The following is a 15,481-nucleotide window of genomic DNA, read 5'->3' as shown; positions in this document are numbered from 1 at the left end:
GTACGCTCTATGTTTTTTATATTTAAAAGATGATAATTGTAGTCACTACAAACTAAAATATTGCCAAATTATAGATTTAGTTTAAACTCTCGAGTTTTAAAACATTAATGAATTCTTCCTTAAATTGGAAGTCAAATTGTTATGTTTTTTGTTAAGTTTCTAATAATTTTGTTAATTAATTATTGCTATTTTACTCGTTTGAAGATATCAATAATTCTGTTTGAATGTATGCCATAGTTTACTTAATCAAAACCCATTGATTCATTTGAATACGGTTTTATACATTTACGAGGTGATAAATGACACGTACGGTAATTTTCTAATCCTGGTTTTCATGTTGTTGTTACATGTTAAAAATATGAAAATTAATTAATTAATAAAGTTAATCAAAATGGAGAAAGTTTGTGGTTTTTGCAGTAATTAATTTCGTCACGTGTGAGTTAATCTAATCAACACAGTTTTTTTAGTAATACAGGAAAACAATGGCATTTTAATCAAATAATATTTTCGAAAATTTGTATTCCTGTTACAAATCGTTAATTCAAAATTTCCCAAATTTTACACCTCGATCGGAACCTCCACGCTGCTCCCCGCGTACGGACCGGTCGGCAGTGTGACGTCCTTTTCGACTAAAACCCCACCAATCTCCGCGGCCACGTGCACATCTCCCACCATCGTTTGAGACGGGTCAGCCACCCCCAAAGTCCACTGGGTGTCCCCTCGTCCTTCCAGGATGAGCAGGATGGGAGCCTGGCTGACGAAAATCCAGGGGACGACTTCCACCCCGGTCGAGTAGTTGGTCGGGGACAGGAAGGCGACCGAGATGACGACCACGTCCAGCGATGAGTACGTCGTACCCGTCACGTTTTCCGAGCGGGGTAGCAACGTTACCCCGCCAAGAGGGGACGACTACGTAAATATTTACAGATATCGCAGTTAAATAACATGGATTCGTTTATTTCATCGATGTTTTAATTTAAAGCTCAATGAATCATCATCAAAATCAGCACATTTTTAATGATTTCTCCGCTCTGGGAACTTATTTTAAAATTCTGGACGACAGATTTGCCCTCAGTGAGTTGATTGGTAGAATGGCGTCGAGTTTTTTGAGCCAGTTTCGATAAGTTCTAATTTTTCTGAAGGCTTTTTAAACTTGAGGTCTCCTCTTTCAAGAAGTGTCAAAATCTGGAGTGTATATAGTATATTTCTTAAAAAATTGGGAACGACCTGCTCCACAAATTTGTCTTCCATAATTTTACAATAAATTTCCCGAGCGGAGAAATGGTTAAGAATGTGCTGATTTTGACGATGATGTTACGTTAACTTACCTCGAACTCCTCCCTGTCCACGCCCACCCTGACGACGTAGGGGACCTCGTCCCCCCCAACCCCCGCGGCATGGCTTACATACGCCACAAAATGCGTCTGGTTCTCAGTCCCCACAGAAATCCCGATCTCCGACCAATTCGCCACCCTCGCCACGACCCCCGCGCTAAGGTTGACCTCCTCCCCGAACGAGTAGCCGACCCCGTCATGCCACACGGTTCGCGAGGCTTGATTCTCCACCCACCCATCGTCCCCTAAACTGACCCCGTCCACCCACACGGACCCCAAGGCTTGTCTCTGGTCCAACGTGGTAACCATCGTACCTGTCCAAAAAATATTTCTTCATTCAAAATTTTGTAAGTTTAAAAAGAGGGGAAAAATTATTCGTTGATTATTCATTTTTTTTAAATTTTGAAAAAAATATTCGTTCTTCATGAATTTATTGAGTAATGAATGAATATGCATTCTCGATTAACGAAGGGCTCGTTGACCTATCGTAAAAATAGACATATTTTTAGTCATTACTACGCTCTGGAAATTTATTTTAAAATTCTGACGGACAAATTTATAGAGCAGGGAGTTGCCATTTTTTTTGGAAATATACACCCCAGATTTTGACACTTTTTGGCAGAGGAGATCTCAAGTTTAGGAAGCCTTCAGAAAAATTGTAACTCGTCGAAACTCGCTTAAAAAACTCGACGCCATTCCATCACTGAGGACAAATTCGTTGTTCAGAAATTTAGAATAAATTCCCAGAGGGAAGAAAGGTTAAAAATGTGCGGATTTTGGTACGGAGTCATCGAATTAACCGTTACCCGCATTCCAATCGAGGTTGACGAACTGCACGGCGTAAACAGCGGGGAAAAAGAAGTACGTCTTCGCGAAGGCATGATTCCCCACCGCAGGGTCGACGTGGGTCATCACCGCGAGCGATGCGCTGCCCAACGTGACCGCGCCCACGAGGGGGTCGCGCCCCCTCCGCTGGACGAGCGAGCAGCCCAGCGGAACGCCACCGTAGAGCGAGCTCGTGCCCGGGATGAGGTCCCAGTCCCACGCGCCGAACACGTTGGTGTACTCGTGCCCGGATATCTGCGTGTAGATCGTGCCATCCGAGAGGTGATAACCGTACGGATTTTGACCATTGTTGCACTCGGAGTTGGTCGTCCGGGAAGAGTACATTTTCAACGTGGTGGTGTAACCAGGGCCTCGATTTACCTGGTGAATTGTTTGGAAAAATTAGCGTAATTTCGTATTCTTATCAAAATACAGCGTCGAAATGCACATTTTTTTAATTTCCGAGCCGTTACAGCCACAATAAGACGACAATCTACATCGAGCAGTCCAATGAACATACATGTTTTGTGAAGAAATCCACTTTTATGAGTATCAAATTATATACATTGGAGCAATTCACGCAGTCCTTTGTAACTTTGTAAAATCCATGCATTTTGTACCATAATTTTACTAGCTTTTATAAAATAAAGAGACGCCCTTGATCTGAGCAAGTTTAAACAAATTTGTATCCTAATTTCCCTTCAAAATAGGAATACAATTTTGTAAACGTTTGTAAGGTTACAGAATTTAATGATTTAAAAAATGCAGTAATTTGACAGCGATAAAGCGTTAATTTCTTCACAAAAGACACATTTTGGTTCAACTGTTACAAATATTCTCAAATGAAGATTCTCCAATTTTTGGAGCTGTAACACCCCCGGAAATCCAAACCTTGCCCTTAACCTGTTGTATTTTGACCACTTACCAAAAAATCAGCCGTATGGAAATACCGACTTCCCATCAACATCCCATCCGGTTCCCTCAGCCTGGCCACCATTTCTCGAAAAAGGTCGCCCTCCGCCCAGTCCCCCGTGGCTGCGAGGACGTCATCCAACCTGAGGTCAATCCCACTCCAGTCCTCCCACTTGTGCGAGACCATCCTCCCGATCGCACTATAACTCCAGCTCAACTGGTCCCCCTTCCGGTACATGAGCCACTCCGACCCCATGAAAAGCGTGGTGAAGGCTTCCGTCACGAAATCCGGTGGGGGCGACAGGCTCGTCCCGGTCGACTCGAGAAACCCGGAAATCATCTGATTCATAAAAACTTTTCCGTAATTTCCGGTATAAATTTGGCCATCGTGCTGCATAAAGGCGCCGTCCACCTTGATCCCGTCCACAGTTGGGGGTCCGACTAAACGTGTTTATTTAGGATGTGATGAGTTATCGTCAAAATAGGGAAAATCAACACATTTTTAGGAATTTCTCGGCTCTGGGAATTTATTTTAAAATTCTGGACGACAAATTTGTCTTCAGTGAGTTGATTGATGGAATCACGGTGAGTATTTTAAGGCAGTTTCGATAAGTTCAAATTTTTCCGAAGGCTTCTTAACCTTGAGATCTTCTCCGTCAAAAAGTGTCAAAATCTGGAGTGTATATTTTTACATAATTGGCAACGACCTGCTACACAAATTTGTCTTCCAGAATTTTAAAATAAATTCCCAGACCCCAGAAATGACTAAAAATGTGCTACATAATTTTACAGATTTTTCTGCGATGAGTCGTACATGAAAGACTGCACTCTTCCCAGCATCTCGTCGACGCCGCGACGAGCATGGCGTGATCATTGGTCAAAACCGCCAGAGATTTCGCGATTGACGCGACATCCAACAAGTTCGCGCCCGTCATGGGTCCCATTGAGCCATTGGGGTCGCCGTCAACCCGCTGCCAGGATCGCGCCATTTGTACCGAGCACGTGTCCAGTTGGCTGGGCGTCAGTGCGGGGGCGAGAAGAAGGCAGGCTGACCCGACCAGACCAGGAATCAGGATCATTTGGCAGTACCAGTTCGTATTCCAGTAGCCCGGCGTCCCACACGGACACGTCAGCTCGGCCCGTCCCCCCGCATTGATACAATCGGGGGACGTGAAGTCGTTGGATAACCAGTGGGTCAAGGAGGCGTTGGCGGCCGCGAGGAGGAACGGGTTACCGGAAGTGGACCACACGGCGGCCATCGTTACTACATATATAAAGTCGAGGTTGAATTTTACTTCTATCGTTGATAACTTGCGCCATTGTTATAATTTAACTATGGCGCAAGTTAGGTAGGGAGTGAAATATAAATGCTGCTTAAGGTCAAGGTTGTTTTGGTGGGTATAATTTATTTATAAATTTCTTAATTACTCACGAGTGTTATGAAGATGGTCTTGTGCTGGCCAGTTGGCTCGTCTGTGGATTAATTTAACACGTTATTAGCCATTTATTCCAATTATTAGGCGTACTCACGACAATCTTTTATTTCGCGAATCGCAGGTAGTTTGCGAAATAATGAAGCAATTCACGGAGTCACATTTTACAAAAATTCATAATTTTCCTTCGAGCATAATTTTGTAAAAGTTTATAGGTTTACGAAGTTTACGGATTTTAAAATGTTACCAATGCCTGTGTGAAATGTCTCAATATTTTAAAGTAGAAAGCATGCCTGCTGGGTAAATTTAGGAACAAAAATCGCATCCTTTTCCGGCAAAAAGTATACCCAAATTTCTCAAAAATTATGCACAATTTGCCAAGATTGTTGTAAACATGATTACGTAATTGTTATTAAATTAGCTACCTTGCCGGACATCCCGCCGTATAATCGACACTTGCCCAGGTCCCTTCTGCACTCATTTGGAGCAACAGCGTCGTTGCGGCTTCTTCGTTAAAGTACTGATTCCGAATTCTGGTCACTCTCCGTTCCAGAATGGTGGCCAGGTCAAGCTCGGGGTCTTGTGGGGTCACACACGGCAAAAATAAGGCGATGCATGCCACCCACAAAAAACAGGATGGCCTCATTTCAACGTATTTAAAATTCTTAACAGACCAAAATATACGTAAAATTCTTTCAAGTCAGTTAACTAACCACAATTAACTAACTGGTTGATTGTGATGCTTTTATACTTACTTATTTAAATATCTAGACCAAACCGACTTCTTCTTATCTGTATTAATAACAATGTCGTGATAGTTAATCAATCGATAATTTAATAAATAACACTTTGTCATTATAAATTATCAGTTAATTAAAATTATTTAGTAAGCCACACTTTTCATGCATGCAAACTTAAATATTTACTCATACTCACTAATCGTAAGATAAGTAAATTATACTTTATTTATTTTCATTTGATGACGCACACAATTTTGAAGGTGTGGTCCACTCCACAACTCTAATAGAGGGGTAAAATTTCGAAATATTTTTCGATATTTATAGCCAGTCATAAGTATTAAAATTTTCTTTGTATTTCATTTGGTTTAAAATATTTTAAAATATTGATATAAATTATAGTTTGACATTTCTGAGATTTTAGACAATCAGATTGTTTTTATGGAGAAATTTATCTGCAAAAAACTTGTGAGAATAAATATTTCATAATTTGAAAAAAATGCTTTAAAACTCATAATACTCTTCCCTAAAAGAATACAATTCCGAAATTCTTGTACAATTTGCATCTCAAAAAACACTAAAAATCTGCTCTCCTCCTCCTTACCCACCAAACTTCTTATTGTCTGTCGTCTGACAAATAAAGAGGAATTTTTAAAAAATATTTTTTTTCTTCAGAAATTCGATTTAAAAGATTAGTTTTCTTGAAATTTTCCAGTTCGATAATAATTCGTATGTATCTCTTGCAACCAAAGACATGCTACAAGTTCAGGAAATTAATAAGAAATCCTCCAAAAATTCTAAGTTTTTCACGTACCATAAATTTCTTAAAAAATAAAAATTACAAAATAGCTCTATTCCTATTACCACATATTGCATACACATAACCAGAAGTAAATACGTCACCGTTCACCACCACCGTTTCGGTAAAGAATATCCCACCAAGAAAAAACCAAAACCCAACAATCACCTAGTAAAAGTAAAGGGTTGACTTGACATCAAGGCGTGATCTTCACAGGGTGGATATGTATTTACCAAGAATCGCTGAAGTATAGATTTAATAAATATTTCGGAAAAAAACACCAAATATTTACGAAATGGGTATGAAATAAAATATGATAATAATAAGAATTTTCTCACAAATTTCTATTTCAAAAATATAATTCTTTTGATTTTTTGTAGTAAAATTGCTTGGAAATTTTGTGAAAATTGCGTCTCACATCGTTTATATATTTACAAAATATATTCGCATTTCTGAAAAAAATGTGTCAAAGATTTACATATTTTTCAAATAATATCAGAAATATTTATAAATTTTGTCTGAACACCTAGAAATATGTAAAAAATATTTTGAAACTTTTGTGCCCTACACGAGTTAGGCAAAACACCAACAAAGTTTGACCCTCCGTCGTCACCAAATTCCAAAAGTCGACACTATATAAATGCATACATATCCGTCCTCTCCTCATAAAAGGAAAGGTTTCTCATTCTTTTTATTACGTCAATCCATAAGCACAAAGTGAGGAAGATGAAATTCAAGATTCTCGAGTCGAGAAATCTTCAAATAATCGCTGAAATATGTATAAATTGGTCTAAAAGCTTAGAAATATTTAACAAAACATGTAAAAATATCTTAAAATTTGTGTCATCTATAAAATTTAGGAAACACTCTCTCAAATTTTGACTCTCATAAAGTCTAAAATAAATAAATACTTATCCATCCTCTGCTCATGAAAGGAAAGGTTTCTCATTCTCATCTCCCCTTCTTATTATTACGTCCTCCATCCATAAGCACTTGGAAGTAAGTGAGTGAGGAAGATGAGACAAGAAGAAGATGAGCACACACGTAACAAAATGATACGTAAAATGCGACCAAAATGCAATCCACCACTTTTTTATTTACGTGTGCAATATATGCAGTTACGATTCTTTCTGCTCCTCAGTCTCCGTCCAGCACTCGCACATGCAACACACACGCCATCCCCTTTTTTTCACGCCGTTTTTATCATTAAGCTGGATTTTTTTAGTTAATCAAGAGTTAACTAACTATACATAGTTAAGTAAGTGGTTAGTAGTGGAGTGACGTTGTTTACCCCTGAAAAATTTCGTCCACTTCGACCACACCCACGTGACCCGTTGTACTGTGATATGTAAAATATTTGAGATTTTTCTTTTATATCGTGTACGAAAAATTGTGGACACAAAATATATTTTTCTGAAAAATTGTGGGCAGTTCGGAAACAACATAGATTTTTCTGAAAAATTGTGGGCAGTTCGAAAACTAAATAGATTTTTCTTCTATATTGTGCCTGACAAATTGTGTACATTTCGGAAACTAAATAGATTTTTCTGAAAAATTGTGGGCAGTTTGGAAACTTCTGAAAATTTGTGCTCAGCTCGGAAACTAAATAGATTTTTCTAAAAAATTATCTCAAGTTCGGAAGTGTTCGATAAGGAGTGTACTTTAAGGCCAAAATTATGGTTTTTATGTATTTTTAACACTAATTTTACCGGATTATACAAAAAGGTGAGTAAAAATTCCGTGGAAATTTTTTTTTCAGCCAGTATTTTCTTCCTCGCATGCGTATAATTTGCGGGTGTGGTTAGTTGTGGGAGGATCATCCCCTTCCTGCTTTCTGGACGGCACGGCATTTACGTGCACAACATTTCATGACGATGATAATAATAATAATAACACGCTCTGCACTCCAGAAGAAGAGAACAGAACAGAATGTGTCAGTCAGGGTCACATGGATGGATAAATAAATGGACTGTTTTTTTCTACTATTAACTAACTATTTAGTAGAAGTTTTATGTTGTAGGAAGGAAAAAACGAACGAACGAACGACGAGAAACTTTAATACCGTCCTTCGTTTCGTTTAATGATTATGATTTTGATTTCGTTTTCATGCGAGTTTACTTTACTCACACGGTTTAAACTGATAGTAAATAAATGAAGTTATACTTTGTATAATCGTCACGGTCAGAGAATGAGAGTTGTATATACATAATGCGTGGTATTTGAGGGGGGAAATTAATTTAAATGGGGGGGGGGAATTATCATGAATGTTCTGGGAAATTTTATGATTTTACTGCATTTAAAGCCAGGTTTCTTGGAATTTTATGGAAAAGTCTTGATTTTGATTTCGTTTTCATGCGAGTTTAGTTTACTCACACGGTTTAAACTACTGATAAATAAATGAAGTTAAAGTTAAACTTTGTCTGGTTTTGGTATGTAATAGTCACGGTCAGGGAATGAGAGATGTATATACAAAGTGCGTTGCATTTGAGGGGAGGGGAATTAATTTAAATGGGGGGGAATTACCACAAAGTTCCTGGGAAATTTTATGACTTTGCTGCATTTAAAGCCAGGTTTTTTTGGAATTTAGTCGAAAAGTCTTGATTTTGATTTTGATTTTATTTCCATGCAAATTTGCTCACACAATTTATTAACTGAAAAATAAATAAAGATATACTTTGTCTGGTTTTGATACTTACAGGATAATCGTCAGAATGAGCGTTTTCCATTGGGGACATTACTTGAAATGGGGGCGAAATTTCCGGGATACAAGTTTCCGAGATATTACATGATTTTACTGTATTTTTAATCAAAGTTTGGACTTTTGTGGAAAAGTTTTGATTTTGATCTCATTTTCATGCAAGTTTAAACTTATAAAGTTTATTAACTGATAAATAAATAAAGTTAAACTTTGTCTATTTTTTGTATATATCACGTAACGGTCACAGAATGAGAGTTAACTTTAGGGACCATTAATTTAAATGGGGGCGAAATTTCCACGAATATTTGTTGTAATTTAAATTGTGAATTTATCTAGGTTTCCAAGTTGTAGGATATTTTATGATTTCACTATTTTCATCCAACCAAGGTTTGAACTTTTATGGAAAAGGTTTGATTTGAACTCACAGTTTAATTGGTAAATAAATAAAGTTAAACTTTGTCTTTGTACAAAATAATCGTTACTGTCACAAAATGAGAATTGTGCAATGGGGACATTAATTTAAATGGGGACAAAATCACGGCAAACGTTCCTACAAGTTCTAGTTTTATGATTTTATAAATCCAGGTTTGGACTTTTGTGGAGGAAATCAGGCTGAGTTTTATATCGTGATTTGATTGCTCTACTAAATAAAAAAAAACTATTTTATTCTGGTTAGTTGGTCGATTGGTAGTACGTTTATATTTCCGTAATGAGAACCTTAATGAGAGAAATTGTTGCTGGACTGGACGAGAACTGGAGTCTTCTTAATTACTTTACTGGATAAATAGTAGTAAAATCTCCCAACAATGAGACTTTGTAAGGGAGCCAGAAAGGTCTGGTTGGTAGGTTGGTGGTCAAGTTGGGGTAAGCAAGTGGAGTAAATTAGGAGAGGAATTTGCCTCAATAGGATCATTAAGAGGGAGAAAAAGGAGAAGAATTAAGGTCGAGTTGCTGCTCCAGATTGGATTTTACTACTGGACATGCTTTTGTGCAGGGAGGGATAGCAGTGGCCGCGGAAGGAAGGGTGAGGGGACAGAGGGACAATGTCCCCACGGTTGTTCGATACCAGCATCTTATATAAACCTAGCTCTTCCCTATATTCTATATATAATGTTAGCGTCCCCACATATCCCCACGGCTTCCGCGGCCACTGATAGATAGCTTGGATTTTTAGGGGAGAAAGAGCTCACGGTTTAACGAACTAAGGGCTGCCTGATGACCGAGTTCAAGTTGAAGTTGACCCACACCCAACCGAGTGATGATGAGTAAATAGTAATAAAATAAAATCTTCCTTAGTTTTTAAGAAGCTGCCTAGCGAAATATTTTTTGGAGTAAGTATTGTACCAGACAGGTCCAATCCAAAATGTTAGATAATGTTGTCGGCAGACAGAGAAAAAATCCAGTGCAAAACAGAAAGCGATTTCTTTTCCCAAGTTATGTACATATGTAGATTAATTATTGAGATAATTCACACAGGCCTAGGTTACATTGTAAATTTCCCTAAACTTACAAATTTTTACAAAATTCTCGGAGGAAAATTTAGCTACACGTTTTTATACACTTGCTCAGATCAAGTTTTTAAAATTGTGGTACAAGGATTTTACAAAGTTACCAATGACTGCGTGAATGATATACATATATCAATTTCATAACGATGTAGTTTTAATTTAATTACAATTAAGTCGCCTATAAATACTTGTGTTATCTTCGCTGTTCTATTCTATCTAAATGCTGCATATGCTATTATACATGTGCATCTGTCTTGGCATGCACTCACTTTTGACCACTTTTGCGTATTTGGCATTCTCGTCATTCTTTGTAAATATGTGTCCTCCTCCTCCTCCTCAATCTTATTTAAGCATACATACTTTAATCTCCACCGTGTAAATAGCGTCAGTGGCGACGGAAGCTGGAGGGAGGACATGTGGGGACACCAACATTGTAGGATATTAGCATAGGCATGACACGATTTTACTTAATTTCCGTCGGGAACAATGTCCCCCCGTCCCCCCGCTTCCGCCGGCAATGGATAGCATAGTCCTGTTTTTTAGTTGATCATCCCCATTATCACCAGCCCAGCGCGGCCCCACCCTTAATGTGACCACGCGGCAATTAAATTCCCCATCAAGCTTACATACGTACACTAATTCCATTGTGTGTGACGCATCTGCATCTCTGCCTGCACTCAAATGAAAATCTAGAAGGAATTTAAATATGTATATTTATGAGTGAGGTTGCTTGCCAGTCTAAACTAATAAGAATATAACACCACACCACTCACTTATTCGAGGATAGATGAGCGAGTTCAATGAACAATTCGTAGAAGAAGAAGATGTCCACATTAAATAATAATATTATGCATGCACCCATATCGTCCAGTCCAGTAAAAGTATTTAGGAATTAAATAAGTAAGTAAGCTGAAGGGCAGGGTTGGGCTAAATACTTTGGAAAATGGAGGCACTCTATTTTGAGCTCTGTTTTTCCCAGGGGCTGGATTTTTTTGGGGGGGGACAAGATACGCCCACAAAGCACGTAGAAAATATGTGAAGAATTTGTCAAAATACTTTGTTTTTTTTAACTGTGAAAATAATGAGGCAATTCACGCAGTCTTTGGTAACTTTGTAAAATCGGTGCAGTTTGTATCATAATTTACAAAATAAGGAAACGCCGCCCTTGATTTGAGCAAGTTTTCAAAAATTTGTAGCCTAATATGCCTTCCAAATATGAGTAAACTTTTGTAAAATTTTACGGAATTTACGGATTTTGCAAGGTTTATAATGTTACCAAGGCTTGTGTTAATTTTCTCATTATTTTGACAGATAAAAAGTGAATTTCTTTACCAAACACATATTTTCCATCTTTTTGTAGGTGTAGTGTAATACCCACCAAAATCCAAACCTTTTCCGCTCAAAAAACTGCATTTTGCCCAAGTATTTTGCCCAACTCTGATACAACTCTGAGAAAAGATTGTCCGCTAATACGTCCTCCTCGAACTTGGGCATGCATCCCATTTCTTTGCTGACTGGAGTGGACAAATGTACTCAAGGGATGGGCGAAGAAGATGATGATGAAGTGCAAATTGACTAGGATGAGAATATTATTATCATTTTTTGCACAAATTATGCATTACACACTTCGCTGCAGAATAATACTTCGGGTGCTGGTTTTATGTATGCACTGTTGACTATAGGGAAAAAATCTGTTCTTATTTGGGATACATACGAACCAGAGGGTGGATATATATTTACGAAAAATCAAAAAAGTATGTATTAAATTATGCAGCGATCGGACATCGAAAAAGTGCAAGTTTTTCCATTCAAAAATACTTTTTATGCATGAAGATTCAGAAATTAAAGGCAAAAACGCGGCCAAAAAGTGCAAAAAGGCTCGAAAATGCCAAAATTTTTCTATTTACAGCCAAATTTTATACATGAAAATTCAGAAATCTTCTACAACTTACTTACAGAGGCAAAATTATGATCGAAAAAGTGTAAGTTTTCCCATTTAAAGGGTGAAAAGACTGGCAAAAACTGCCACCACACCCAATAAAAATTCTTCTTCGCACAATGCATCTCTCTTTTTTTCTTATCTTTGCGTCCACCAGTAATTAGCACTTGGCTGTCGTGTCGTTGATGGAGCGGAGGTGCCTGCCCAGCCAAAAGGACGATCGAGTACTTTTTTTTCCACCGTGTAATAATATTAGGATTACATAATGCAATAATTTTACATGGTCGATACCACCACCACCACGAGCAGTGGCCGCGGAAGGGTGAGGGGACATCGGGGGACATTACCATTGTAGGATAGGGGAAGGGCCGGGGTTTATGTGTATAAGATGGGCAGATGATGCGGACATCGAACAACCGTGGGGACATTGTTCCTCTGTCCACACACTTCCTTCCGCGGCCACTGAATACATAGACAAACTAATAACCAGATGCCGCGGAAGGCGTGGGGACATCGGGGGGCATTGCCATTGTAGGTTATGGGATAAGGGCCGGAATTATATAAGACGGGGAGATGATGCCGACATTTCATAACCGTGGGGACATTGTCCCTCTGTCCCCACACACCCTTCCGCGGGGCCTGGGAAGAGGACGAGTGAGTGACGGAGATGAATGTGTGTATTGGATAATAATAATGCAGCATTGTGGAAACAAATGGCATCGTGTGTGGAGATTTGGAGATGAAGATGCAACTCATCTTGAGGTCATCTCATCATCGACTCTCCAATAAAAAATTATCTCTCTCTCATAAAGTGAAGGGTTTCTGGTGATTGTTGTGCTGTACTGCACTGCTGGCTGGCATGTAATAAATAAATAAATAAATAAATTCCCCTCTATTAAATAAATGTAGATGTTTAAGAACAAATGAAAGTATTTACGAATGGGGGTATTCACAACGAGGCGAAAATAAAGTTGGCAAAAATAAGGTTACAAAATTGGTTGGAAAAATTAGTTGCGAATTTTTCATTTGCAACCAACCAAATTTTGAAAGTTTCTAAAATTATGATGCGAATTTATTGTAGGGAATTTAGAATCTATAAATGCCAGAAATTTTAAGTCTTTTTGTGGTCAATTAATTTATATCTCATTTAACAAACAAGGAATGTAAAGTTGGCAAAAGCAATATTAAAAATTGACTTAAAAAAATATTCGCGAATATCAAAGTATTTAATTCTGAACTAAATTTTCAAAAAATATATGATGCCAATTTATTGAAGAGAATTTAGAATTTGAAAATGTATAAATTCCCGAAATTTTAAGCCTTATTTTGTTATCGATCCAAATTACTTGTCATGAATACCCCATGATTTTTGTGCAGAAATATTTTTGCAAAAAACTATTTTCGCAAATTGTTTACTTTATTTATAACTTGTTATTCTTATCTAATTTAAGATTCAGGACGGGTTGGGCATAAGATAATTAGTTGCAGAAAATTGAATCGAAATCATAAAGAAGAATATAATAATTACGTAATTACATTAGCATTTAGAGAGAGACAGAGACCACTGCATTTTTGCCTCAGAGCAGACCAGACTACTTAATAACACATGACATTCGAGTAATAATTGAAGCTGTCTACTTATTTCATTACTGAAATAGTTAATCAACCCAAGCAATAAGCACCCAAGGAGAGAGACAGGCAAAAAACAGAACAGAACAGAACAGAGAACACTGAAACAATGGGACATTACACGTTACATATTATTTATTAGGACATACATTCATACATGTGTGCCTTGGTGAGGTATGTGTATGTGCAGTGGCCGCGGAAGGGTGACGGGACAGAGGGACAAATGTCCACAGGTTGTTCGATGTCGGCATAATTTGTCCCTCTTTTATTAACCCATCCTTACTCTATCCTACAATGTTAATGTCCCCATAGCTTCCGCGGCCACTGGGTGCCCCAGACTTATTGTGACACAAGGAGACAATGGCCGCGGAAGGGTGAAGGGACAGAGGGGCAATGTCCCCGCGTTTGTTCGATGTTCCCGCCCATGTTATACAAACCCGGGGGGTGTCCCTCATCTTACAATGACAATGTCCCCCCCCCATGTCCCACCACGGCTTCCGCGGCCACTGGCTGTATGTATGAGGTGAGGATTGATAGATTAATTAGTTATGTGTTAAATTGCTTAATGTGTAATTATATAATTTAATTGTGCTTTGTGGAATTGAGCGCATATTTCATTTTAATGTGTGGGTTATATAACACACACTTTTTTATGTGCTTATGTACTTATGTACGTACATCCGGGCCTGAGTTAGGTAGTTGGGTTCGAGAGGGAAATATGTAAGTCGGCTTTTTTATTAGAAGGTCATTTTCCATCCGGGACAAAAAAACCGGTGCAGGATGGTTGCTAAATTTTGCAGAACTTAGAATGGAGGTCGACCAGCGGATGCGATCCGATTTTGAGCAAATTAGTGTAAATAAATTGCAAATTTAATTAGGATGAAATTTGGGAAAGATACGACCTTCCAATGGGCACGTTTGGCCGAGATATTTGCATCCCAAGAAGAGAAAACGCGTCGTAAAATCGACAAATTTTACACTTTCCAAATTTACTGCGCGTTTTCTCCTCTTGGGATGCAAATATCTCGGCCAAACGTGCCCATTCGGAGATCGTGTCTTTTCCAAATTTCATACCAATCAAATTTGACATCGATTGAGGCCAATTTGCTCAAAATCGAAGCACATACGCTGGAAGACCTCCATTCTTAGAGGTAATTACCTCTAAGAATGGAGGTCAATGTGTTCAGCAGAATTTTCTCTGCAGAAATTGGATGATTTTTCAGTAGCTGGATTTTCATACAGACCGAAAATATATCTTGCAGATGCATGAAAAAGTTGGTTGTTTTGTAAGGTTACATACATCCTTAAGGTAGTGGAGACGGTGTCTCTACATAAATAGCGATGGGATCCTTATCTGCTCGTATAGGGTCCCTTATTTCATAGAAACCCCTCTGCCTGGCCTGGACTGGACTGGGTGGGATGCAGACACCTTGATTTCATGGCAGGTGCAGTCCACTCATAAATACGTATCTACAGGTTGAAGAAATAAATTGTCAAAAGTAACAAATTTTTCAAGTTTTTGCTTAAACATTAATGAAATGTCTCTTTTTTGGCGACATGATCATCTCGCACATATTTTACTTGAATCGACCCCACAATTCGTACATATTTGTAGGTCACCATTTACAAAAAAATGAACGTTATCTATCCCACCATCGTCACAATAA

The 15,481-nt window shown here is 38.3% G+C and overlaps 2 protein-coding genes across 3 annotated transcripts in view; one reads left to right on the top strand and one right to left on the bottom strand.

The window, feature by feature from the left end:
• Window positions 1-214: 214 nt before the first annotated feature.
• On the bottom strand, window positions 215-9,507 carry LOC110856926 (chondroitinase-AC). Its single transcript, XM_022105512.2, has 9 exons — window positions 8,737-9,507; window positions 5,260-5,296; window positions 4,930-5,168; window positions 4,504-4,544; window positions 3,886-4,335; window positions 3,085-3,512; window positions 2,141-2,540; window positions 1,329-1,648; window positions 215-909 (listed from the first exon to the last, which is right to left on the bottom strand). The coding sequence occupies exons 3-9, from the start codon at window positions 5,148-5,150 to the stop codon at window positions 559-561; spliced, it is 2,211 nt and encodes a 736-aa protein (XP_021961204.1). The 5' UTR covers window positions 5,151-5,168; window positions 5,260-5,296; window positions 8,737-9,507; the 3' UTR covers window positions 215-558.
• The window catches only part of LOC118437907 (Krueppel-like factor 3), a 68,939-nt gene continuing 60,653 nt past the window's right edge, over window positions 7,196-15,481 (top strand). For both annotated transcript variants that reach the window (XM_035857425.1, XM_035857423.1), the window contains exon 1: window positions 7,196-7,765. The gene's annotated coding sequence lies outside the window, so the exon portion shown is untranslated. The remainder of the gene's footprint in view (window positions 7,766-15,481) is intronic.

Source organism: Folsomia candida, unplaced genomic scaffold (assembly GCF_002217175.1).
Source record: "Folsomia candida strain VU population unplaced genomic scaffold, ASM221717v1 Fcan01_Sc017, whole genome shotgun sequence".
Classification (NCBI taxonomy): domain Eukaryota; kingdom Metazoa; phylum Arthropoda; class Collembola; order Entomobryomorpha; family Isotomidae; genus Folsomia; species Folsomia candida.
The sequence above is the reverse complement of the archived record's forward strand: the minus strand, read 5'-3'. Positions and strand labels throughout refer to the sequence as shown.